The sequence below is a fragment of the Salmo trutta genome, chromosome 12, assembly GCF_901001165.1.
Source record: "Salmo trutta chromosome 12, fSalTru1.1, whole genome shotgun sequence".
NCBI lineage: Eukaryota > Metazoa > Chordata > Actinopteri > Salmoniformes > Salmonidae > Salmo > Salmo trutta.
This window is the reverse complement of record NC_042968.1, coordinates 15,694,649-15,720,687: the sequence shown is the minus strand read 5'-3', so window position 1 is coordinate 15,720,687 and position 26,039 is coordinate 15,694,649. Positions and strand designations below refer to the sequence as shown.

At 43.8% G+C, this 26,039-nt stretch overlaps 1 protein-coding gene across 1 annotated transcript; it reads left to right on the top strand.

The window, feature by feature from the left end:
- The first annotated feature begins 2,098 nt into the window (after positions 1-2,098).
- LOC115203009 (lysyl oxidase homolog 1) lies at positions 2,099-26,017 on the top strand. Its single transcript, XM_029767259.1, has 7 exons — positions 2,099-3,614; positions 10,922-11,030; positions 12,210-12,347; positions 17,978-18,134; positions 18,427-18,522; positions 20,631-20,746; positions 24,218-26,017. Exons 1-7 carry the CDS (start codon positions 2,507-2,509, stop codon positions 24,222-24,224), a joined length of 1,731 nt encoding a protein of 576 aa, XP_029623119.1. The 5' UTR covers positions 2,099-2,506; the 3' UTR covers positions 24,225-26,017.
- The last annotated feature ends 22 nt before the right edge of the window (positions 26,018-26,039 follow it).

The following is a 26,039-nucleotide window of genomic DNA, read 5'->3' as shown; positions in this document are numbered from 1 at the left end:
CCAGGGCAGTAGCATTCTACACAGTAGAAGAAAGCAGTAGAGAATCGGTAGAAATCATCGGTACTACAGTTTTAACAGCGAGAATAAAACCAGACGTATTCTGCCACTGAACTTTGCCGTAAATGAGCACTTGTCTCAACAGCAGCAAAGCAGTGCCCCCGCTGTTAACTAACGTGGTAAATCGAGGGTAATTGCCTCCAACCTGTAATAATTTTCCCTTGGTGAATGAAAGGTAGTTGACATTTTAACAGCTGCACAAGAAAATAATGATCTGATCATACCAGGCTATTAGAGATCAACTGTGCTGCAGGCAGGAGTGGCAAGAACAACAGAACGGCTGTGCGACCTGTTCTGTTCTGTTCAGCAGGTTATCCACTTTACGAGAAGGGAAAGCATGTGAGAAATGCTAGTGATTCCAACCAATTCTCCGAATGGGGAGATATGCTGAAATTGCCTCCCTGTTTTCTCCTCTGGACTGCGTGCTATCTTGTTATCTTGCTATCTCGTTTTCCGGTCTTGACCTGTTGGATGGTCCTAATTCATCAATGACTGAACTAGCTAAACTAAGGCAGCACCAAGAATATCTGCTTGACGTGTGTAAGATGCAGTAAAGCATTTCAATACTCAAATGATTTCCCCTCTCATCTCTCTTGAGTTTGTGCTGGTTGCTCCATACAGCCTTGAACCACGAAGGTTGTGCAGAGCCGTAGCCAAGTGGCACCTGGGAATGATTTAGTTCTCTGCTCTGCTGTATACAGCGTCACAGTATCACATACATATTGATGCCCTCTACAGGAACCACTCCCTGGAGGAGCTCCTCCTAAGTTTCCTCATTGGTGTTGACTATAGGAGTTGGAAAGACAGCACAAACTGATCTGGAACCAGGCTAGCTCTTTGCAGGACATTGGTCTGACTTTCAGAAAATATGAAGAAAAACAAAATCAGCTTGAGCAGAGTTGGCAGAGCTCAGCTGATTTAATTTAAACCTCTGATCCTGTCTACGGTGGTGGAATGTTGTCCTTTCATTGGTCTGTAGCACATTCTGCCCGCTCCCGACAAAGGCCCATGCCAATTCAAACACCTTGGAAACCACTGATTTTGATAACAGGAAAAAGATGATATTGTCTCTCTCCCTCTCTTTTTGTCAAGGCAAACATGAACCAGATCTACTGTTAATCCCCATGTTTGGAATGTGTTTACTTTTCTTTGAGAGCAGTTGTGTACTAGTGTGATTACAGCGTTACTACACAGATATAAGAGCAACTTCATCTATCATTTAAAAGGGGCCAGTGCACACAGTTTGATCTGGGAGCTCTGTATGGGTATATTGTGCATTGTACTGCCCACAGGGGAGATGCTAGGTGGGGAGAGTAAGAAAGGCTGTTGCTTAATTGACCTCAACTTCATTGCATAATAGGCCTTGGGGTGGGGGACACTTCACATTTCACATGTTCGCAGTACAACCACATAGTGGGAGGATTGTTGAGATTAAAAAACAACAAGACTTTCTCTATAACCAGATGGAAAATCCCCTCATATCAGGAAATAAGTAGAAGGCAATAATAGTGACTATTTTCAATGGCCGATCTGATTGAATCAAAGACTATGTGATCCCTCTGTGTTTCTCTGAAAGCTGTCCCTCACACTCTCTCCTCTTCATCAATTCTCCAGCTAAAAGGAACCTGTTGCTCATTGTAACTGAACTGATCTGAGTGAGCAAAACTCTGTTACCAATTCCTTTCTAAAGTTATTTTCGTTACGAGTTATTTTCCATCTGTAGGTAGTTATGAAGTTAAAGGGTTTGCTAGACACCTGTGTGGGTGAATCCAGGCCATGTTCAATGCATCTTTGCTTGTTCAGGATGATAAAAGAATTTGGGCAATGGAAAGTGAGCCTCGATATAAATCTGAGTGCCTTTGCAGATGGTGATGTTGACTCTGGAAGCCTTACAGAGCGAGTTCTGGCTCCAGCAGTCAGTCCAGGAAACCACTCTAGCACTAGGGCCATGTGGGACCTCTCCTTTAAAAAAAAAGAAGTTGAGAGTGCTTTTTTTCACAGCCCATTGTAAGCAATCAGAGAAGCAAATAGAAGGTTGCAGTGGAGGCGCACACGCAGGCACTCCTCTCCAGAAGGCTGAGTGAGAGCAATGCTCAGTCAACTGACAGTCACAGCGCAGCTAGACAGCCAGGAAGACAGGGCATTCTCTCACAGCACTAACAGACACTAGCACCACCAGCGGGGCCTCTGAAGCCCACTCCCCCCCTCCCGGATATGACTGCTCCTGGACACAGACTGATCCTTAGCCTCTCTAGCCAGCTGTAAGGAGCAGCGAATGGACAGAACCACTGGCATATCCTCCTACTATCCTCTCCACACCCCCACCACGCGCTTCTCCATACCCCCAGAAGAGGATTCATGCTGTGTTGACATAGGCTACAGGTGGTTGGTCGTGTTTGAGTGGCTGTTCGTTGTTTTCTCTGTGTGGTGGTGAGTCGTGGTTAGTGTCATGATGATGCTGCCTCTTGTTGTGACGAGCTTGGTATGTGTACTACTGGGCTCCGGATGGGCCCAGGCCCAGGACCAGGCTGTGGGGCAGGATGGCGCTGCCACCCCCTGGAGACAAATGATCCAGTGGGAGAACAACGGCCGGAGGTTCAGCCTCCTCAACAGTGGAGCTGAGTACGTCCCTGCTGGAGCACAAGACCAGGAGAGAAGTCACAGAGTGGTGGTGGCTGACTCTCGCCCCCGAACCCCCCGCAGACCACAAGGTGGGAATGTACGCAGGCAGGCCCCCTCCAGGGGAGGCTCAGAGACCGTGAGAGGACAGGCCAGACATCCATTTGGCTTTGGACAGGTGCCCGACAACTGGCGCCAGGGCTCAGTGGGGACAGGCTCCACCAACCCCCGCTTCAGGCCATCCACTGGGTCCTCTTCGTCGTCCTCATCATCCTTCTCATCTACCTACAACGTCCCTGTCCAACCCTACCCGCAATACCCCTTCCCTCAGCAGCCCTACCCCCTGCCCTATGATCCTAGTGTGGTGGAGGGAGCAGGTCGGGGCTACGCGGAGCCACCCTTCCAGAGGGCCACAGGTGGAGGCTATGGTGCTGGTGGTGGAGGATATGGTGCTGGTGGTAGAGGATATGTTGGTGTCGGTGGAGGATACACTGGAGTCGGATATGGAACTGGTGCTGGTCTGGCACCTGTGGTTCCACGCTCCCCGCAGGACTATGGTGAGGATGGCTACCGTTACTACCAGTCCTATGGCTACGGGCCCAACCCTGCCGTGCCTGCCATGCCTGCTGTGCCAGCACGGGTTGCTCAGCCACCCTTTTCAGATGGCCTGGACCGCAGATACACACACAGCCTCTACAATGGAGGAGAAGATCCTGCTGCCGTTGCCGACACAGTGCCCGCTGCCCCGGACAGGACAGTGGCTGGCGCTCAGCCTCCAGTACGAAGCCCCCAGTACGAGCAGTTCCCCCCGTTCGGTAGGCCCCAGGCGCAGCCACAGCCTCCCTTCCTCCAGCCTGTGGTGCCAGGAAGAAACCCCAACACAGCCGTGGAGAACCCCAGCGTCAACGTCGGGAGTGTCTACCGGCCGGAACAGAGAGGTACGCGCAATTAACATGCACAAAGTCATTCAGTTCAACGTCTTATGTCTTATAACAAAGCCAGCTCTTTGTCCACTGTCCAACCAGATGTTTTAAATCATCAGAACGTACTGTATTTCGTTTGGAGAGTATGAAAGCTTATCTGTATGTGGTCCTAAAGAAACTAGAGAGATTTGTCATCTTCTATTTAGTCAACTTTATAGTCTGTTTGATGTGAGCAGTACAAGACAGTCATGCGAACCACAAAGGAACCGCCAGATCCTAATGGTAGTGCACATGTGAAGTGGATGATGCACTTGTGGGGTCACATCCAAGCTTTTCCTCAGTTGAAGGAGAGAAAACAAGAAGGGAATGTGGCTCCTTTCCTCTGCTCCTCTGCTATTTCCTGACAGCGGTGGACAGTGTGGGCCCAGGGGGAGCAGAACCCTTACCACCTGTCTCCCCAGCTATGTGCCTCTGCAGCTGGAGAAGTACACTGTTTTCTAGAGGTCTTTCATTTCACATCTCTCAGGCCCAAAACACAGTACATGGAAATCTCTTTTTAAATAACCAGAATAGCATTGCTATTTACTGGCTCAAGTCTTTCAATTATAATTTGCCAAACGAAAGCAAACTCTACTGAAGGACGGTTAATCTTTCCCCCCCACTCACAGGGGTTATTGAAACCAGGTGTTGAGAAAGGCCTGCCAATGTGGTGAGCGCACACACAGGGCTCACTGTGCCATAGCTTGGGGAGTAATAGTCTGCTGAAAATGGCTTGGCTCTTGGGGAGATCTGGGTGTAGAACCTGGGAATAGAGGTGACCTCGGTGCTGGGGCTGGCTGGAGGAGGGTGACTGGGGCCTGGGTGAGCAGGATGGGAGAGAGGGGGGTGCTGCCTGTACCACTCCCAGAGAGAGAGAGAGGAGGGGGGGACGGAGAAGTGGAAAGTCCCTGTTTCAAATGGTCCATTGCCTCAGGAAATCAAACAAATATTTAGTATGAGCTAGGGTGAAGAGGGAGGGAGGGAGCATCAATGAGCTGCTCTTAGACATGCAGCGGCCAAGCCAAAAGGCCCAGGAGTCGTTTTGTAATTCAAAACACACAATTTCTTGAAAGCCAAAGGTAATTGATAGACTCTGAGAGCCAATCACAGGGCCGGGTTAGGGAGTATGGCGAGGGTAAGGGGTGGACACCGACTTTATTATTGGAGCCCAAAGTTAGCAATGTGGAAAACATTTATTTAGAGTAACTGAAGCCGTGTGGCAAAAAGTGACGCAATCGCCAACACGTGTATGGGACTTTTCTCTGTTCTAGCTGCTTGGAGCCTCCATGGCCTGAGGGGCTGGGACATCAGATGGGAAACTCTCCTCTGGTTGGGAGCATGGAAGATTGACTTACACATATCTCTATTCCTCTGCCTGGCCAGGCTGTGCATGAGGCTTTTTTTATGCCATGTGCTTCAGTTCCATAACTCAGTTTCACTCATTAAGACACTGGAATGTGGAAGCATTCTTCTCTGTCCTAGAAGCAGCCAACATGTGTGCAGATGCCTCAGCTTTCTCACACGCCATTTAATCAATGTGATAGAAGTTCTTCCAGTGGGCTGACAGTCAATAGAAGCAAAGGCAGGCTGCAAGGGATCCAATTTAACTGACATACCTTCAAATGTGGAGACCGGTTCGCTTTGTTCCCACTTAAATGAATAGGATTCAAATCAAAGACAGATTAGATACAGAAGTATTGAGGGTCACATTTTATTTGCATAGTCTGGCTAGTCCATCTGTAGATGCTCTACAGATGGTCATACTATCAACAAAGTATCTGTTGATAAGCAACTGCTTGCTTAGGTTACAGTTAGGGTTAGGTTTAGAATAAGGGTTAGGGCTAGAGTTAGGGAAAGGGTTAAGTTTAGGTTTAGGATAAGGGTTAAGTTTAGGATTAGGGTTAGGTTTAATAGATAGTCAGTTGAAATGTTAGTGATAGTCTCTAGATAGTCTGTAGAGCATCTACACATGGACTATCCAAAGTCCACTGGGCACAGACATCAGTTCAAGGTCTAGTTTTGATTTATATTTGGTTGAGTTGTCAACTAATATGAAACAACGTTGATTCAACCAGTTTTTGCCCAGTGGGAAGTGTTAATTCATTGACTTGTCAATAGAGGTAAGTACTAACTTGTCTTGTTTATTGCCAAATGTCCTTAATGGGAACAAGATAAATGAGGGATGTGGAAAGAGCCTGTGTTGGTGTGTTGCAATAGGCTCGGACTTGTCTTGTTCACGTAGTGCTGTGACTGCAACGTCACAGGCTATTATATAGTGCAATATTTGTATTGCACTCTATTCTCTCACCACTCTTAAGCTCTCACGTATTCTCACATGCACCCACTATAATGAAAGAGCTGTTCTCAAAAAATAAATTACATGTCATTGACTTCGTAAAAGGGATGTGTTTGCATGTTGTGTATTGTACACTTTCAGGGAAAGACATTATTAAAGAGCTGGCAAAATCCAACATCTTTTCTCTAGTCCCCCACTTAGAATATGATACAGTATGTACAGCCTTGTCAAATGCTTTCGAGGGCTGATCAGCCTTTGGTTCAGACACACTTTATCCCTCTAAAAAATACCCAATTTCCAGTTTCCGGAGATTAGGGGGCTAAAGAACAAAGGCTTTGCCGAAAGAAGAGGGAGCCGAGTCCGCTGCTGGATGGAAAACCTCTGCATTTCACACAGGCCTTACAGTGTTTACATGGTCTGCCCCAGGAAGCTTCCCGTGGCCTGTAAGTCTGCTTCAGAGAGAGATGACAAATAGGATGTGTACACAGTGCTGGGAAAGACAGAACCCTCACTTGAACCTGTGTCTAAACTGGGGAAGGCTCACCTGGACGTTAAACAGGCAGAGGAGATAGGAAGCTTTCTCTGTAGAATTCCTATAAACAAACTGTATCCAAGGCCTGCTGTAAACAACAGTGATGCCAGAGTGGGAAAAGAAAAGCACAACGCTAAATATCATATCCCCATATGCCTTCGGTTGTTTTACTGTTTTGTCAATTTTGCTGAAACCAAAATGAAGCAGATGGTAGTTTTTGAATGGTACCAGAGGTCAAAACTTGGGATTGACTTTATGTTGCTCCAACTGGTTCACATTTAAGTGGATGTCTGGCCTTTGAGGTTGAGGTAAAGGGGGAGGGAAGAGGGTGGTGATAAGGTATCCCAGTGACCCTTTCTGGCATGCCCTTTACTGGAAATGGGACACACATTAGCTCTGACAACTCAGGCCTGCTTTTTTATTTATTCTTCTGTTTCTCTGACAGAGTCAGTTGCTGGCCCAGTTTAGGAACAGCAGGGTGTGAGATCATTGTTGTTTTACCTTAGCATGCTGCTCTGTCTCTCTTTCTCTCTCTGTCTCTCTCCCTCCATCTCGCTCATTTTCTTGCATTAATGTGAAATATCTTTCCATTTTTGATTACTAGGAGCCTACAACAAAAAATAAATATAAACGTTGGCTACTGTAGCAGAACAGAATTGCAAGTCTAGTTGATGAAGTTGATTCTCCTAATGCTTAGCGTTATCCCCTCCAGATAAGAATAGTCTGAATGTATTTTTCATGCCAAAGGTTAACATGGAATGACAGGTTCAAATTAGGATTAGTGTCATGAAACATCACATCATATAAGGAAGCCCCAGTGTTTTAGCATAATTATCTCCCTGTGTGTACCAACCATGTTTTCACTTTCACATTCAGGTTTTGAGGGAAGAATTTTTTAAAGAATGAATGACTCATTCATGTATACTCCATTTTATTTTCTTGGCATGATTAGCTTTTTTGTATACACCTAGATCAGAATCTATAATGACCTGTAGGGAGGGAGTACTAATCCTGCTGAGATGATCATCTGGAATGTACTGTAGTTAGTGATTCTTGACTACTGACCACAGGGCCCACCTATCTGAATGTGCCACCATATGTAACTTGTGGTCATAACTCTACACTAAATCTTCGGTCCCTGTTTAAATGACGTTCAGCTTCTAAAGGCTTCATAAAGCCTTCATAAGCGCTACATAAAATGATCACCATTGTCAACTGTGACATTACCCACTATGTCGAATATGATGTAATCATGCTTTATAAAGGGTGACATGTTGTGCTGAAGGATGGCATACACTCTAAAGTGATGTCATGTTATTGACATTACACCTAATCTCATTCCCTGTGTTTAACACTTTTTTGCTTACTACGTGATTCCATATGAGTTATTTCATAGTTTTGATGTCTTAAATATTACTATTACTATTACTATTATTCGACAATGTAAAAAATAGTACAAATAAATAGAAACCCTTGAATGAGTAGGTGTGTCCAAACTTTTGACTGGTACTGTATATATATATATATATATATATATATATATATATATATATATATATATATATATATATATATATATATATTTACAAAACAAATATATGGGGGAACGGAAATGATGCAGACAATTACATTGATGGAAGCCACAGTCTATCTGCAATATTAAAGATGACTTACCCTCTAAAATCAGAATTTGCACACGTCATGTAGCCTAGCCCATGGGCCTATATGTTTTGTATCACAAGGTTTGAATCACAACTAAAGTGGCCAAATAACTTCTTAAAATGAAGCCCATTAATTTGCTTTATAACCGGTGTAGAGCCTAACTGGCATAGGCTGCGCGTGAGTTTCAAGTTTGGGGAAGATAACTTTCACTATAAAAATGCAATAGAACAGGTCAACTTTTGTACTATGGGGGATAGTAGATTGACATAGGCTAGTGCTTCTGCTGTTTGTTAGGCCTACTCATCTTGTTGGCTGACGAAAAGTAAATGTGGACAGTTATTCCAATATGTGCCTCGGAATTCAGTTGCGTCCCCGATGTGTCTGTCTTCACTTGTAGCCTACAGGCACTGAGATGCCTGTGAGAAGGAACAGATCATGTGACAGGCATTGGTTAATAATATTTGAGATATCTGAGAGAACCATGGAATTGAGAGGTGCTTCGAAGGACGCAGCCGGGAGAAGGGAATTATAATGATTATATTCAGCCCAAGGGTACAACGGCCACTGGCCACAAAAGACCTGGATGTTTTTAGGGGGTATTACAGCCACACAAGGGGGATGCTGCCAGGGAATTTGAGGCATTATCAAGTGCTTGTCAAATTGTGAATGAGAGACTGATGAAATGTTTGCAGCCTGCGCAAGAAACAAACTAGAGCTCATGCCATTCATCATCATAAACATATAGGTCTCCCGAGTGGCACAGCGGTCTAAGGCACTGCATCGCACTACAGACCCAGGTTCGATCCTGGGCTGTATCACAACCGGCCGTGATGGGAGTCCCATAGGGCGGCGCACAATAGGCCCAGCGTCGTCCGGGTTAGGGGAGAATTTGGCCGGGGGGGCTTTACTTGGCTCAATTCACTCTAGCAACTCCTTGTGGCTGGCCGGGCACTTGCAGGCTGACCCTGGTCGTCAGTTGTTTCCTCCGACACGTTGGTGCGGCTGGGTTAAGCTGGCGGGTGTTAGGAAGCGCGGTTTGGCGGGTCATGTTTTGGAGGACGCATGACTCGAGCTTCGCCTCCCGAGCCTGTTGGGGAATTGCAGCAATGAGAGGAGAAAAAGGGGGTAAAATACAAAAGAAATTCTAACATATAGCCCAATGTTTGTATCACAACTAAAGTTGCATAAATAACTCTAAATTAAGCATATAGACGGACCTGTTTCTTTGTTAACCGCTCATCACAGAATAGCCGCATGTGTGTAGTCCCTCAGAAATCATTTGGAGAAAATATCCTATCGCTGTTCACTCGGCAGCAGAAGTGGGCATTTAAACTCATAATATGATCAGTGTCTTGTCGGCAACACTAAAAAAGTACTTCCATGTCACGGAATTTCAGAAATATTTTAAATAAAAGTACCCAACGTAATAGTAGAAAAGTGTCAATAACCATTAACGATATATGAAAAATAATTGTCTAAACATTAACAATGATTCTTATTTGTTCATATTTAAGTGACATTTGCATTAAATTTGGGTTTTAAAACATGTTCCAAGGTCAAATAAATGCCTCTAATTCGAATCACTGTATATGGAATACATATTGGCTTAGAGCAAGAAGTATTCTGCGTGCCGGAGTAAAAGTATTGTAGGGTCTCCTGAATGTATCGATGGTGTCATTTCATGGGGCTCTGAATAATACGGTGTTGCTGGCCTTTTACTCAACTAATTCCATTGTCGGCCAAATCACATTACATATGTGTTTACTGCACAACAGAAAACCTGCTAACCAAACAACACTCAAAAGTTTCTTAGATTTTTTCCAGACCTCAAAAGTCATCCCCTAATGTGGTTTAAGCATTGTTGTGAACACAGAAAATCCAATTTGGTTGTTTTTCTATAAAAAAAGTGTGACAAAACTGGGGTAAACCAGAAGAAATGGGGGAAATCCGAAACCTGGAAAAACAAAAACAAAAACAAATGTTTTTTAAAGGCCCTATCCAACGTGTTTTGCACATTAGAGCGTGTGTCCTGCAGCACAGCATTTTGGGGAAAGTTGAGTTCAGGTCCAATATTGACTATGCACCCAAGAGGGAAAGAGGTTGGGCCATCCTGGAAATGTTTTAGTGAATTAATATATAACATTTAGCAGACGCTTTTATCCAAAGCGACTTACAGTCATGCGTGAATAAATGTTTACGTATGGGTGGTCCTGGGAATCAAACCCAATATCCTGCCGTTGCGATGCTCTACCAAGATGTATGACGACAGGTTTATAAATGCTTTGTGAAGCCTCAGTTTAATATGATTTATAAGGCCTTTATTAAGTAGTGCTTATAGCACCCTTTATAAAGCACAAGGTTATGTCATATTTGACAGTGGGTTATGTCACATTTGACATTGGTGGTTATGTCACGCAGTTATGCCACATTTATGAAGCATTTATAAAGCATGAAATACGATTATAAATTATTTAACACATGTATGTAGTGTTTAGGAAGGCTTTATAAGCTGCACGTCATTAAAAGCGGGAACTTCTACTGCATCTGTATCAAAGTCCTTACTATAACACAACGCAGGGGAATGAAATATAGCTGATAAACAGGTGTAAAACTGTGCTGTTTTATTTGAGGAATGACCTCACTGGTCGGTGCACCACAGCAATACTCTATATTCTGTCAAGGGAGGAAGCAGACCTGTAAAAGTTGACATTGGCATCAAGGTATTGATACTAACATGATTGAATCAATTCCTGTTGAAGGACACTATGTGTTGAGCCAAGTGTATTGTTCTAGGTTTGCCAGACCTGGTTCCTGATCCCAACTATGTGCAGGCCTCCACGTATATCCAGAGGGCTCACATGTACTCTCTCCGCTGTGCTGCCGAGGAGAAATGCTTGGCAAGGTAAGAGACCATTTTAAACCTTTCAAGTGTTTTAATAAGTGTCTGTATTTGCTTTGGATGAGGAGAACACACATAGTGTTGTTAGTACTCACTCTGCACACTTTAATGGCATGAAAGATTACCACCAGTTTTTGTAAGCCAGTATACACATGCTGATGGACAATCAGTCTCCTCCAGTTAGAGCAGATTGAAAGATTCCATGTGCCTATCGGTGAATATTAGCATATAATGTCTCAGCTCCAGACTGTTTTATCTACCTGCTTAGTAAATGTACTCCTTATCTAAGCTGCAGTATATAACGTTTGGAACCCAGTTCACAGTGCAACATCAATAACCTGAAATCTGGTCACCTAGGCCTGTCACTAAGGCTGCATTTATACAATTCGGATATGTTGCCACTAATTGGTCTTTTGAGCAATCAGATCATGTCTTTTGCCAATAATTGGTTAAAAGATCAGATTTGGGCTGCCTGTGTAAATGCAGCCTAAGGCTTGCCTATGTAACCTGGACTGTCAGTAAATGGTTCTCTGAGTGGTTTGGTCTGCAGTCGCAGCACACATAATGGGCCTCTGACTTTGGCCCCAGGGTTAGATGGGTACGGTACAATTGCCCAGGCTGCAGAGCATTTAAATGATGGCGATGAACTTTGTTGTCCCACTGGCTCTCCTGTTTGCCCTCCTTCCTGTCTCAAGCACAGCCATTCCTCGAAGCCCTCTCATATCCTGTCTGTGTTATCAGCAATCATGGACAGATAGCCTTGTATAATGTGCTATACACTCCAATGTCAACACCAGCCATAAGATGAATTACAAAGATTTTTACTGATACTTTGGAATGCAGGTTATTATTAAAACAATTCTAAAAAATGTGTTCATACTGGACTTCTCTACACAGTGTATGCCTGTCCACTTCAAAGCTTTTCTTGCTACAAGACTGAAAACGTGTGCAGTATGCTATGGAGATTAATCACAGTAATCTGTAGTGTGAATTATTTATTTAACATATTTTTTCCCTCCAGCTTTTCCAGGCCCGCTCAATTCTGTCTTGTTGCAGGAACACATTGTGAGCCTGAGGTATCAGAAACTCATCGGGACAACCCTTGGGAGACGTGTTCGCTGTAGCCATCTGTACTTCCCTTCACTCACTGCTATTCCATACTTTGTGTTTGTCTCCCCACAGCACTGCCTACACCGCTGAGACTACAGACTATGACGTCAGAGTCCTGCTTCGCTTCCCACAGAGGGTTAAGAACCAGGGGACGGCTGACTTCATGCCCAACCGACCCCGACACACCTGGGAGTGGCACAGCTGCCATCAGTGAGTAACCAGTGTTTCCCCAAACCCATACAGTATATGCTATGGGTTTATGATACTCAAATGTTTATGTTTCCCTGCATTAAAGTCCCAGGCCACTAGGAGCGCCGCCTATGGATGAGCGTTTTCCTATTTGCTTATGGCCGTATACAGCTCATTGAGTGCGGTCTTAGTGCCAGCATCAGTTTGTGGTGGTCTATAGACAGCTACGAAGAATATAGATGAAAACTCTCTAGGTAGATAGTGTGGTCTATAGCTTATCATGAGATACTCTACCTCAGGCGAGAAAAACCTCGATACTTCCTTAGATATCGTGCACCAGCTGTTGTTTACAACTATACATAGAGCGTCACCCCTTGTCATACCAGAGGCTGCTGTTCTATCCTGCCGGTACAGTGTATAACCCGCCAGCTGTATGTTATTCATGTCGTCGTTCAGCCACGACTTGGTGAAACACAAAATATTACAGGTTTTAATGTCTCGTTGGTAGGATATACGTGCTTCTAGTTCGTCCATTTTATTATCCAGCGATTGTACGTTGGCTAATAGTACAGATGGCAAAGGCAGATTAGCCCTTTTGTCACTGGATCCTCACAAGGCACCCCGATCTCCTTCTGCGAAACCTCAGTCTCTTTCTCCTGCAAATGATGGGGATGAGGGCCTGTTCGGGTGTCTGGAGTAAATCCCTCTCGTCCAGCACATTAAAGAAAAATTACTTGTCCAATTCAAGGTGAGTAATCGCTGTTCTGATGTCCAGAAGCTATTTTTGGTCATAGAGACAGAAGCAGCAACATTATGTACAAAATAAGTTACAAACAATGTGAAAAAACAAACAAAATAGCATGGTTGGTTAAGAGCCCATTGTACACAACCTTGCTATGCTAAAAACGGTAAGATCCTTGCTCTACAGGGTTAATCAGATTTGCTGTTTCATGTGACATTTAAAGTTGGCTGTTTAGCTCATTCGCTTTGTATTAGTTTGGTTAGCTGAGGTCAGTGCGTTCACATTTGCTCTTTTTGGTGAAATCATGACTTTACTTAATACAGTATGTCATGACATCACTGATATCTTTGGACACCCTCTGCCCTGCCCTTCCTCTATGACCTTGCATTCCACAACGGTTTTATTGTTCACAGTATGTCTGTGTTCCTTGGGTTTGTGCAACAAGTTTCAGGCTGTACTTACTGTCCTCAGCTCTATGGAATGTTGACTGCCCATTAGCAGATTGGAAATGATGCCTGGTGACATCACTGTTCGTTTATACATTGGTTTCCAGGGCGGGAGTTAGCCAATGCAACAGCTCGATTTGACTGGCCAATGGAAATGGAATAGAATCCATAAATGTTCCTGTCAATCTGTGCCCTGGCATCATAGGCCTGGTGCCTGGTATTATATGATGACATGGATTTGTGTAAGTGGAACAGCACAGAACACAGTAACAAGTGTGCTTGTTTTGAGAAAAGAACAACTCTTTGCCAAGTCAACTTCACTCTCCTACGTTTTGCCCCCCAATGGAATATTTGAATACAATGAGTAGTCAGTATATGACCCCTTAATCCATCCATATTTTAATGTGTGTGTTGAGCAAATGTTATACAGTACAGAAAGTTTAGGATTAAACCTTAGAATCAGTGTTTTATGGAGACAAACAGATAGCATGAACTCTGTTTAATTTAAATACAGTGTGCATCATTAGATTCAGATTTCTCTATAAAAAATGATGTACATCTCAATATAACATTTCTGTCCATTTACACAATAGAGTGATCAATAATGATCAAACAGTACAATAGATGTACACAGTTAAAATCCGGATGATGTACAGTGCCTTCAGAAAGTATTCAGACCCCTTGACTTTTTTCACATTTTGTTACGTTACAGCATCATCCTAAAATAGATGTTTTTCTTCATCAATCTACACAAAATCTACACACAATACCCCATAATGACAAAGCAAAAACAGTTTTTTTTAGAAATGTTTACTAATTTATAAAAAAATATTAATAAGAAATATCACATTTACATAAGTATTTAGACCCTTTACTCAGTACTTTGTTGAAGCACCTTTGGCAGCGATTACAGCCTCAAGTCTTCTTGGGTATGACACTACAAGCTTGGCACACCTGTATTTGGGGAGTTTCTCCCATTCTTCTCTGCAGATCCTTTCAAGCTCTGTCAGGTTGGATGGGGAGCGTTGTTGCACAGCTATTTTCAGGTCTCTCCAGACATGTTCAATCGGGTTCAAGTCCGGTCTCTTGCTGGGCATTCAGAGACTTGTCCCAAAGCCACTCCTGTGTTGTCTTGGCTGTGTGCCTAGGGACGTTGTCCTGTTGGAAGGTGAACCTTCGCCCCAGTCTGAGGTCCTGAGTGCACTGGAGCAGGTTTTCATCAAGGATCTCGCTGTACTTTGCTCCGTTCATCTTTCCCTCGATCCTGACTAGTCTCCCAGTCCCTGCCCCTGAAAAACACGCCCACAGCATGATGCTGCCACCACCACGCGTCACCTTAGGAATGGTGCCAGGTTTCCTCCCAGACGTGACACTTGGCATTCAGGCCAAAGAGTTGAATCTTGTTTTCATCAGACCAGAGAATCTTATTTCTCATGGTCTGAGAGTCTTTAGGTGCCTTTTGGCAAACTCCAAGCTGGCTGTCATGTGCCTTTTACTGAGGAGTGGCTTCTGTCTGGCCACACTACCATAAAGGCCTGATTAGTGGAGTGCTGCAGACATGGTCGTCCTTCTGGAAGGTTCTCCCATCTTCACAGAGGAACTCTACCCTTCCCCAGATCTGTGCCTCGACACAATCCGACCTCATGACTTGGTATTTACTCTGACATGCACTGTCAACTGTGGGACCTTACATAGGCAGGTGTGTGCCTTTCCAAATCATGTCCAATCAATTAAATTTACCACAGGTGGACTCCAATCAAGTTGTAGAAACATCTCAAGGATGATCAATGGAAACAGGATGCACCTGAGCTCAATTTTGAGTCTCATAGCGAAGGGTCTGAATACTTATGTAAATAAGGTATTTCTATTTTTTATTTTTTATAAATTTGCAAACATTTCTAAAAACCTGTTTTCACTTTGGCATTATGGGGTATTGTGTGTTGATTGATTTATTTTATTTTTAAATCCATTTTAGAATAAGGCTGTAACATGACAAAATCTGGAAAAACTCAAGGAGTCTGAATACTTTCCGAAGGCACTGTACATGCAGATATTCAGATTGTGCTCCTCTTTTCTTCTCTTTATTTTTATGTAGCACAAGCATTACCTCTAAGGTCAAAGGCCATGGTTACTGTTTGCCCAGGTGTTATGTGACACATTTCTGGGCTTCCTGTAATCTGGTTGGACTGTATGGAATGCAAACACCATCCACTAAATATTTCCCCCCCTTCTCCTGCCTGGCCTCCTGGAAGTCTTTGTATTGCATTTTAACACAACTGGAAAATTACTCGTAGGTATAAAGTGCAAAGTGGGATTGGAATGTTTTGTATGTTAGGATTACAAGCCAGTCTTATTCCAGCCTTCTCTCTGTGTCCTTCCAAAAGTGAAATCTCTCTAGTTGACATAGTCACAAGGGGAGATCCAGGATTCCAAGACGAGGGAAATGGCCCTCCAGTCCAGACAGCTCTAGGCCTAGTGTCTCCCTGTCTGTCCCACTCTCACAGAGAGATAACAATCTCAAGGCTTCCATCTAAATAAACGTCTATCGTGGGAACAAAAATAATGCCCATATTTCAAACCCCCATTGCACTGAACACCCACCTCCAAACCCCAGCCCATAGACACATACACACAAACACACACACACACACACTCACACAAACACACACTCACACCACATACAGAGGGTGTTTTGCAGAGAGCTGCCCCCTCAGGATACCCAGTGTACAGCCCTTTCAATTCCTCTGTGTTTACAGATTCCCTGTGTAGTCGGTGCAGATTCCCCCTTAGAGAATCACATGGTGTAGCTTTAAGCCTGCGGAAACACACTGTTCCTCACCTGAGAGGAGCTGTTTACCATCTCCAACTGCTATGGAACGAATTACTTCTTCCATTTGTCACCTCCTCCATTGGTGGAAAGTACCCGTCTGCCTTTCCCTCCAAGCCTCCATTCAATCTTTTAATGACTACGCCAGTAAAAAGTTGTAGCTATGTTAAAACAGGGAGCATGAGGTAAGGAGACTGGGTTATTATTTATACAGTCTGAGTCCTACTGACTGAACCAGCTCCAGCTCTTACCACACCTGCACTACATTCACCAAAACAAACACTGACAAAATTCTTGGTGTCTGGAATCTGGAATGTGACTTTCAGTAAAAATAGCAAGAAAGGGTGATTCATTTCAATAATTAGGATTAGGATACATTTAAGTGCCTGTGAGATGAATAGGTTGACAATGCACTCCAGCTTTTCAGCCATTAGACGCTGTGTTCACAGTTCAGATGACATCTTCATAGGAAATTTAACTTGGCTGAAATACGAGGCCATTACTGGATCTGGGAATCGAGATACAATATGTTTTACATTTACCACGCTGCCATTTATTCCAAACAGCAGGAGACTGAATAAGAAAGAGGAAGCCTTCTTATTCACTGTGCAACACTGTTTCTAATGCATATTTAAAGGAATCCCCCATGTATGTCACTTGTATTCTCAACCTTACAGTGTAACAGTATCTGTCTGATTTATCTGAGTACCACAGTGTTAACAGTTGGTATGGAAAGGATATTCACAACATGCTGGTCTGCAGAGGGCAACAGTAAACAGCCAGCCCTCTCAGGTCGCTGTCTGACACTTGGCATTGGTCCACATCCCAGCTACAAGATGGTGCAAGGCTATTAGAGTAAATGATTTCAGATGGACCAGCACCAGCAGTACACTGAGATACAGAGTGGTGTAACTCATTTCACATTCTGAGGATATAATTTATTCTCATGGGTAACCAGGCTAGCAGTGGCAAAATCCAGCATTCCAACACTGTTAAAGCTGTGTAAACACACACACACATATATACACAAACGCACGTACTGACACAGACGCATTCACACACAACACGAACACATGCTCAATCCTTCACTTATCTTGCGGTAGTGATTAAAACTTTCCAGATTGATATAAAGTAATTAACGAGACCCCATACATCAATAGATTGTTAATGTCTTGCTTCATCAGTGCATGGTTGTAAGTATTAATTACATTCTAGTCTCCTTTGGTACGTTGGGATATGCTCAGTCAAGCTGCACCGAGTTGAAGTGTTGACAGGTGAGGGCAATGGGCTGTTCAAATAAACAAGCACATCTAATTTAAAGACTTTGGATGGTGGCCTGCAGTAAACAGTTTGCTATGTGTTGGTTTACTGATTATCATGTAATTATCCTTTATGCAAATTGAGCACGTCTCTAGTATGGGTTGTTGTACCTGTCATTAACTGAATTTAAAAATGTTAAAATTGGACTCTTCTTTGATCCCCTGCTGACCACCCTGTGCCATGCCTCCTCTCTCTCCTGCGCAACACACAGACGCTTTTTACCTGTCGCAAATTCATTTGAATATGGTAAAAGTGCACATTTATTCCCCTCTTGTTGCACTACCGACCACCTATTTGCCCTTCTGTCTACCCACAGACACTACCACAGTATGGATGAGTTCAGCCACTATGACCTGCTGGAGGTCACCACAGGAAGGAAGGTGGCTGAGGGACACAAGGCCAGCTTCTGTCTGGAGGACACCACCTGTGACTTTGGTCACCTGAAGCGTTATGCCTGCACATCTCACACTCAGGTAGATACACCAGCACATCTCTCACTAAGGTAGATTTGCCAATACACTTGGCATGGCATCATTCATTTGTCCGAAGGCAAGCCGGTGTCATGGTCTTGCAGCAGGTACTGCAACAAGGTATCATCATCTGAGTTCAGCTAGCAACCCCAACATGTCTCTTGTTTAACAGTTCTTCCACCCCACTCAGTCTTTCGATGAGTCAGAGATGGTGCAGGCACGTCTCTCTGGTGCTGAGCTATAAGCATAGTCTGTTAATGATCCATATGAATAACTCTCCTCTATGTTCCTCCAGGGTCTGAGTCCGGGCTGCTACGATACGTATAACGCTGATATTGATTGCCAGTGGATCGATATAACAGACATCCAACCTGGGAACTACATACTAAAGGTGAGACTAAGAGCAGAGGAAAGTTCTGACGTGTACTTGGTAATCTTCCAGGAAGGCGGCATTCCAAAGGCAACATTCCATAGGAAAAGGTGCGCCCGTCCAGGTTACTGGGAAAAATGTATCTGAAAGTTTTACATTTGGAAAGTTGCCTTAAGCTATAAAACATTACGTTTCCTAGACTGTGGCTCATACCGATCTACTCTTTTTGACTGCAATTCAGTCCCATCGCTCTCTGCCTGTCTGTGTTGACCTCAAGTGTTTCAATGAGGGACGACTCGTAAGAAGAAAAAACAATTAGCCTATTCAAATGTTTCTCTGACTCCATAAAGATAATTCAAATAAACAAGCAAGCATTAAGCAACGCGTTAACATTGACTAGCAAGAATTGGTCTGAGAATTGTCTATATCAAAGGCAGGTATTTAATTAATATTGTACAATGAATGGATTCACCTACAAGCCATAAAGCTTAAGTTACAAAGCATTGCCGTGTGGTAGCAGAGAGAACAGTCTATGACTTGGGTGACTGGAGTCTTTGACAATGTTTTGGGCATGGGCTGGATACAGGATAAGAGAGAGATCAAAGGCATTTCATTCCATTTATAACATCTGAAGGTGTAACCTTTCAACCCAAAACCAACCACCATTGACCAATCAAATAATATCAAGTTTACAGTAACCTGAACACTCCCAGGCCCAATCTCCACAGGGTGTCACATCATTTAAATGCTTGTATGGGGGATGACAGCAGTGTAAATAAGACAGAATTCCTGAGATATTTTTGCATATAGTAATTCAGAGTTCACCGTTATACAGATACAAGTAACCGCAGAGATCATACACACATATAGATAGCATCAGAGTTATCTTCAGTGAACAGTAACCACAGAGATCATACATACATATAGATAGCATCAGAGTTATCTTCAGTGAACAGTAACCACAGAGATCATACATACATATAGATAGCATCACAGTTATCTTCAGTGAACAGTAACCACAGAGATCATACACACATATAGATAGCATCAGAGTTATCTTCAGTGAACAGTAACCACAGAGATCATACACACATATAGATAGCATCAGAGTTATCTTCAGTGAACAGTAACCACAGAGATCATACACACATATAGATAGCATCAGAGTTATCTTCAGTGAACAGTAACCACAGAGATCATACATACATATAGATAGCATCAGAGTTATCTTCAGTGAACAGTAACCGCAGAGATCATACATACATATAGATAGCATCAGAGTTATCTTCAGTGAACAGTAACCGCATAGATCATACACACATATAGATAGCATCAGAGTTATCTTCAGTGAACAGTAACCGCAGAGATCATACACACATATAGATAGCATCAGAGTTATCTTCAGTGAACAGTAACCGCAGAGATCATACATACATATAGATAGCATCAGAGTTATCTTCAGTGAACAGTAACCGCAGAGATCATACATACATATAGATAGCATCAGAGTTATCTTCAGTGAACAGTAACCGCAGAGATCATACATACATATAGATAGCATCAGAGTTATCTTCAGTGAACAGTAACCACAGAGATCATACATACATATAGATAGCATCAGAGTTATTCTCAGTGAACAGTAACCACAGAGATCATACATACATACAGATAGCATCAGAGTTATTCTCAGTGAACAAGTCTCAGATAGAAACCATACGTGGATACTATAGTATTATTCTATCACATTCAATATCCGGTGCTCTGGATACTGTAACAGAGATAACAGAGATACAACCTTGGCCCCTCAGAAGGAGAAGAGCTGACTAGTCCTTGGGTATTGGCCTTTGTTCCTGGACCATTTGCCATGTAACTCCAGTTGTCAGAGAGCACATAAATTAGCCTACAGCATACATATAGTTATCTGAATTCCTCATCAATTCCCCATTGACACCAACAGATGATTTAAGCAGCACTTCAAATGTTTTATTTACACATACAGAATCTCAAGTCAAGATTCTCCGTCCGGTCTCTGCCAGAATTCCACTGATAAAAGTACTGTGTAAGTTATTGTTTTATTCCTACCTGCCTAGCTGTAGTGGTATCGTCTTGTGTCCTCCTCTGCCTCGCAGCTCCAGGTCAACCCCAAGTACCTTATCTTGGAGTCTGACTTCACCAACAATGTGGTGAGGTGTAATATCCACTACACGGGACGCTTCGTCACAACAACCAACTGCAAGATATCTCAGTGAGTACAGCAACGTCTCTTTTATGACACTAGTCAAAAGGCAAGCTCTCATTATTATGCCAAACTACCTGATATAATGTTTTTTAGGTCATTACCAAATGATTCTGTGAATCATGTTCATCAATGTCACCAAGATGAATGATTACTGACTGTTTTATACTGCCTCTCATAAGGAGCAGTAAGGCTACTGGTACTTTCAATGGGTTGATTAGGAAGTGCATTATTACACTCCGAATTACTGCTAAATCCATCTCTTTTTATGAAAGAGACTCAGCTTTAGAGCATACTTTATCTGAGCAATGAAAATGTACAAGTGAGGTGGTAAATCACCTCTAGTTCTATGGAGTATATAGGGAGTACACAGATAATTAAATGGTGAGTGGGCTAAAGCATTCAGAAAACCAGCTGACCCTTTATTTGACATTGGAAGGATATAGAAACGTATAATGACAGTATATACCCTATGTGTATGTCCTAATTGTGAATAACTAACAACAAACATGTCACGCCCTGACCTTAGAGAGCCGTGTTTTACCTCTATTTGGTTAGTTCAGGGTGTGGGGTGGGCATTCTATGCATTCTATTTCTTTGTTTTGGCCGAGTATGGTTTCCAATCAGAGGCAGCTGTCTATCGTTGTCTCTGATTGGGAATCATACTTAGGCGGCCTTTTTCCCACCTGTGTTTGTGGGTAGTTGTTTTCTGTTTTGTATCTGTACCTGACAGAACTGTGCGCTTTCGTTTTTCCCTTTTTGAGAATAAAATCATGAACACTTACCACGCTGCGCTTTGTTCCACTCCTTCCGACGAAACCCGTTACAGAACTACCCACCAACACAGGACCAAGCAGTGTATCCAGGAGGTAATGGCATCCTGGTCTTATGAGGAGATTAGGAGGAGTATATCCGAGGCTTGGGATGAAATAGTGGCAGGAGAAAAGAGTCGGGAAGGAAGGCCACAGAAATACCAATACATTTTTTGGGGGGGGCACATGGAGCAGTCGGCGGAGCCGAGAAGTGAACCAGAGCCAATCCGGGAGAAGAGGGAGAATTTGGAGAAGAGAGAAATCGGAGAGTTGTTGAGTTGGTGGAGGATGCACTAATTTTTCCCAAAGGAACATGTTCTCAGTTTGGTTCCACCTGTCAGCTCCCCGTACTAGTCCTGAGAAGTGTGTTGAAGTTCCGGAACAATTGATACCGGCTATATGCACCAGGTCTCCAGTACGTCTCAACAGCCCGGTACGTCCTGTGCCTGCTCCTCGCATTCGCCCTGAAATGTGTATCACCAGTCTGGTACCACCTGTCCCGGCTCCACGCACTAGGCCTTCAGTCCGCCTGCCCAGTCCGGTGTGTCCTGTTCCTGCTCTCCGTACTCGCCCTGATGTGCGTGTTACCAGTCTGGCGCCACCTGTGCCAGCTCCACGCATCAGGCCTCCAGTGTGCCTTCCCAGTCCAGAGCTTCCGGCGACAGTTCCCAGTCCAGAGCTTCCGGCGACGTTTCACAGTCCGGAGCTTCCGGCGACGTTTCACAGTCCGGAACCTCTTGAGACGGCCCACAGTCCGGAACCTCTTGAGACGGCCCACAGTCCGGAACCTCTTGAGACGGCCCACAGTCCGGAACCTCCTGAGACGGCCTACAGCCCGGGAACCTCCTGAGACGGCCTACAGTCCGGGAACCTCCTGAGACGGCCTACAGTCCGAAACCTCCTGAGACGGCCTACAGTCCGGAACCTCCTGAGACGGCCTACAGTCCGGAGCCTCCAGCGACGGCCCCCAGTCCGGAGCCTCCAGCGACGGCCCCCAGTCCGGAGCCGCCAGCGACGGCCCCCAGTCCGGAGCCTCCAGCGACGGCCCCCAGTCCGGAGCCGCCAGTGATTTTCCCCAGTCCGGAGTCTCCAGCGGCGGTCTGCAGTCCGGAGTCTCCAGCGGCGGTCGGCAATTCGGAGTCTCCAGCGGCGGTCGGCAGTCCGGAGTCTCCAGCGGGGGTTCGCAGTTCAGAGCCTCTGGCGATGATCCACGGTCCAGTTCCTCCGATGACGATCCACGGTCCGGTGATACAAAAGCGGAAGGATCAGCTGGCGGAGCAGGGACTACGCCCTGAACCGGAGCCGCCACCAAGATTAGATGCCCACCCGGACCCTCCCCTATAGGTTCAGGTTTGCGGCCGGGAGTCCGCACCTTTGGAGGGGGTACAGTCATGCCCTGACCTTAGAGAGCCGTGTTTTTTCTCTATTTGGTTAGGTCAGGGTGTGGGGTGGGCATTCTATGCATTCTATTTCTTTGTTTTGGCCAAGTATGGTTTCCAATCAGAGGCAGCTGTCTATCGTTGTCTCTGATTGGGAATCATACTTAGGCAGCCTTTAGTAGTTGTTTTGTATCTGTACCTGACAGAACTGTGCGCTTTTGTTTTTCGCTTTTTGAGAATAAAATCACGCTGCGCTTTGGTCCACTCCTTCCGACGAAACCCGTTACAAAACCTGCTATTTCGTTTTTTTATTGTTTTGTTTCAGTTATCGTTTTTGTGATAGGGACAGAAAGCATGTGGGGAGGCTAGGAGATTGTAAAAAAAATGTTGTGTGTTTTTTGGGATGATTGATCAGGTTAAAGGTTAGGTTAGGTTTAAATTCTAAACTCCAGCTCAATGTGACTTGGATTTAAATGGAAAAGCGCTGAGACTGGTGCAAAAAAAATATGGTGGAAGGAAACTCGCCCTCACCCATGTTTACGCCAATCCAATGCTTTTTAACTTTAGTGGTACATATAAGAAGAACAGGGGCATACTGGGACCAAAAATCGGCCCTGATACACCAGGCATTTTTTTCACTTGAGGCCCCCTCACCAGACCATTTTATTTCTTTAAGGCCCCCATTATTAGCCAGATAATGATGATGATTTTGCGCAACAACAAAGTTAGACAGGCCCACTGGGCTAAAAATGCACCACCCCATCTGACATTTCGGCATGTCCGTTCCTAAAGAAGAATCATATTAGCTACTTAGCCAAAATAAATTCCCTGTTAGCTAGTGATAGCCAGTGACAGAAATGCACAAATTAGACCTATTTGAAACTTACCCATCTCCTGGCAGCATTTACCCGTCTGGTTCAGTAGCTTTAAAACACTTCAAAAGCATGAACAGAAATGGACAGAAATTCGATTTCTGTCCAAAGTTTAGGGGAAAAAATTTAACTGAAAACAATTCAGGATTTCTTTCTTTTCTTTTAGTTCATTTTGGTGTCAAAGACAATCGTTTTAGTTTTTCAAACAGGTTTATAAATTATTTTATTTCCGTTTCTAAAAAGTTTTTCATGATTTGTTTTCGCTTTAGCTTCAGTTTAAGTTTACTATAATTACATTGCCTCGGTCTACAGAAAAGGCCTTTATTAAGAATGTGTGGACAGGTACACTAACCTCTCTGTCTCTCTGTGTTATGAACACCCGTCTCATTGTGTTGTTTTTCTGTGTCCATCCTGAAGGTCCTGATCGGACGTGGGAAGGCTGCCCAGCCAGGGTGAGTCCTCCAGGACAGTGCTGTTCCATTGAAATGTGAATGGAATTCATTTTGTTATTGTTGTTGCTGTTGTTTTGTTTGTGCTGTTTTTGGGTTCCTGGGCCCAGAGTGAACAAGGGTTCCAGTGGCACTGAAGAGAACATGGGGATATTTACACAAGCACACAAACTGAAAACCCATACCAAACTCAACACTCCAGTCTCCCACAGTCTCCATTGTTGTTTTCCTTCTATATTATCCATAACCTTCTCTCCCAGACCAACCCCACTGCTCGTATTTCTACTCTGACAGCCTTACTGAGGCTTTTGTCCATGAAATAGTAAACATCTTGGACACTGTGAGTACGTTACTCACAGCTGTAAGCAGAGTGGCTTGGTTTAGTTTTAAATAAGGTGTGAAATGGAGCTTGTGCTGAAATTAGTGGTCCCAGACGAGTCTGGGCTGAACTGCAATCCAACAAGTAAAAAAAATTGTGCATTCATGCATGCTGTCTGGGAGGAAGACATGGCAGCCCAGCCAGTGACTCACTAGGACCATTATAGTGTTGTTTTTCTTCTTCTCTCTGCCTCTTTGTGCCAGGTTGAAAACAATGTGATCCTCTGAGCACATCTGCATAGTGTAATATTATCGAGAGACTAGAGAGAGGGGAGAAGCCAGGTCTTGTTTGTTTGCACACGTTAGTCTCCGTCAAGTAGTCACTCAACATAAAGAGGCTGTCAGAACCCAGAGCGTTACCGCCTCTAAATACCGTCAAAGTCAGTTTGCGTCCTCGTCCTTCATTTCTGTATTTGTCTCACAAGAAAACATAAAGCTTAGTTGGCAGAACTGCCATTTATTTTCAAGGAGGTGCTTTCCAGAATGAAACTTACATTGGATATTTCTTTTTCAACTACCAACACTGGTCAGATGCCAAATAGGTTATCTGTAGCTTTGTAAGAAGAATGCACATGACAATTAACCCACTGATGCATGGTTTTAGCTATAGAGAACTGTACTTGTTTTCATTGATTGTATTTTGATTCTTCTCTTTTTTAATGAAAGGGGCTTTAGTACTGTGTTTGAATTGTTGCTGTATTTGTGAAATTCCAGGAACTCATATATCGTTTTTTTATACGAATCCAGATCATACTTTTGATTTGTTCAAATTGAGTGTGTTGCGGCAGAGAGTGACTGTAAAGAAGAAACTACTGTTGTAAAAACCTATCATTGTGATACATTACACTGGTAGGTGTAGCTTGGCATTACAGATAGACAGAGTGCCGAAATGCCGCCTCTACCTACCTCTCAAAGAGTGAGCTATTGTTTCCAGTTGAGCGTACGGTTTCTATCAGACATCCCTGTGATGATGTCCCACTATGGCCCCCCACACACTCCGTTGCAGCACACGCCTACAGTAAAACACTTAAGAGAAAGGATTTAGAAACATGAACAAATGCAGAACAGGTCTAGTCTTGTATTCTGTTTATATACCATATTACACGTTAACATTACCATTTTAACATTGTACATAGTAGTCTATCAATGCTGTCATTGACCAACACTTCTTTGTATTCTGGTTGCTCTTGATATTGTATTTTTACCAAGACAGGTGGAAAGTATAATTAGGAGATTCTATTCAATCAATGGAATGACGCTATTAGACTTGTGGATTATAGCAGGTATCATTAAATATATGAGTATATGTTGATTTGCTTGAGTTTTTCTGCTCTTGAACACCTGTCAAAAATGACATACCCAATAAAGACATACATTTACACCTCTATAAGGTGTTTGGACTGACATGTGAA

Coding starts and splice junctions, on each gene's coding strand:
- LOC115203009 (XM_029767259.1), top strand. CDS start 2,507: ATGATGATGCTGCCTCTTGTTGTGACGAGCTTGGTATGTGTACTACTG. Junction 3,615..10,921: donor CTACCGGCCGGAACAGAGAG/GTACGCGCAATT, acceptor GTATTGTTCTAG/GTTTGCCAGACCTGGTTCCT. Junction 11,031..12,209: donor GAGGAGAAATGCTTGGCAAG/GTAAGAGACCAT, acceptor GTCTCCCCACAG/CACTGCCTACACCGCTGAGA.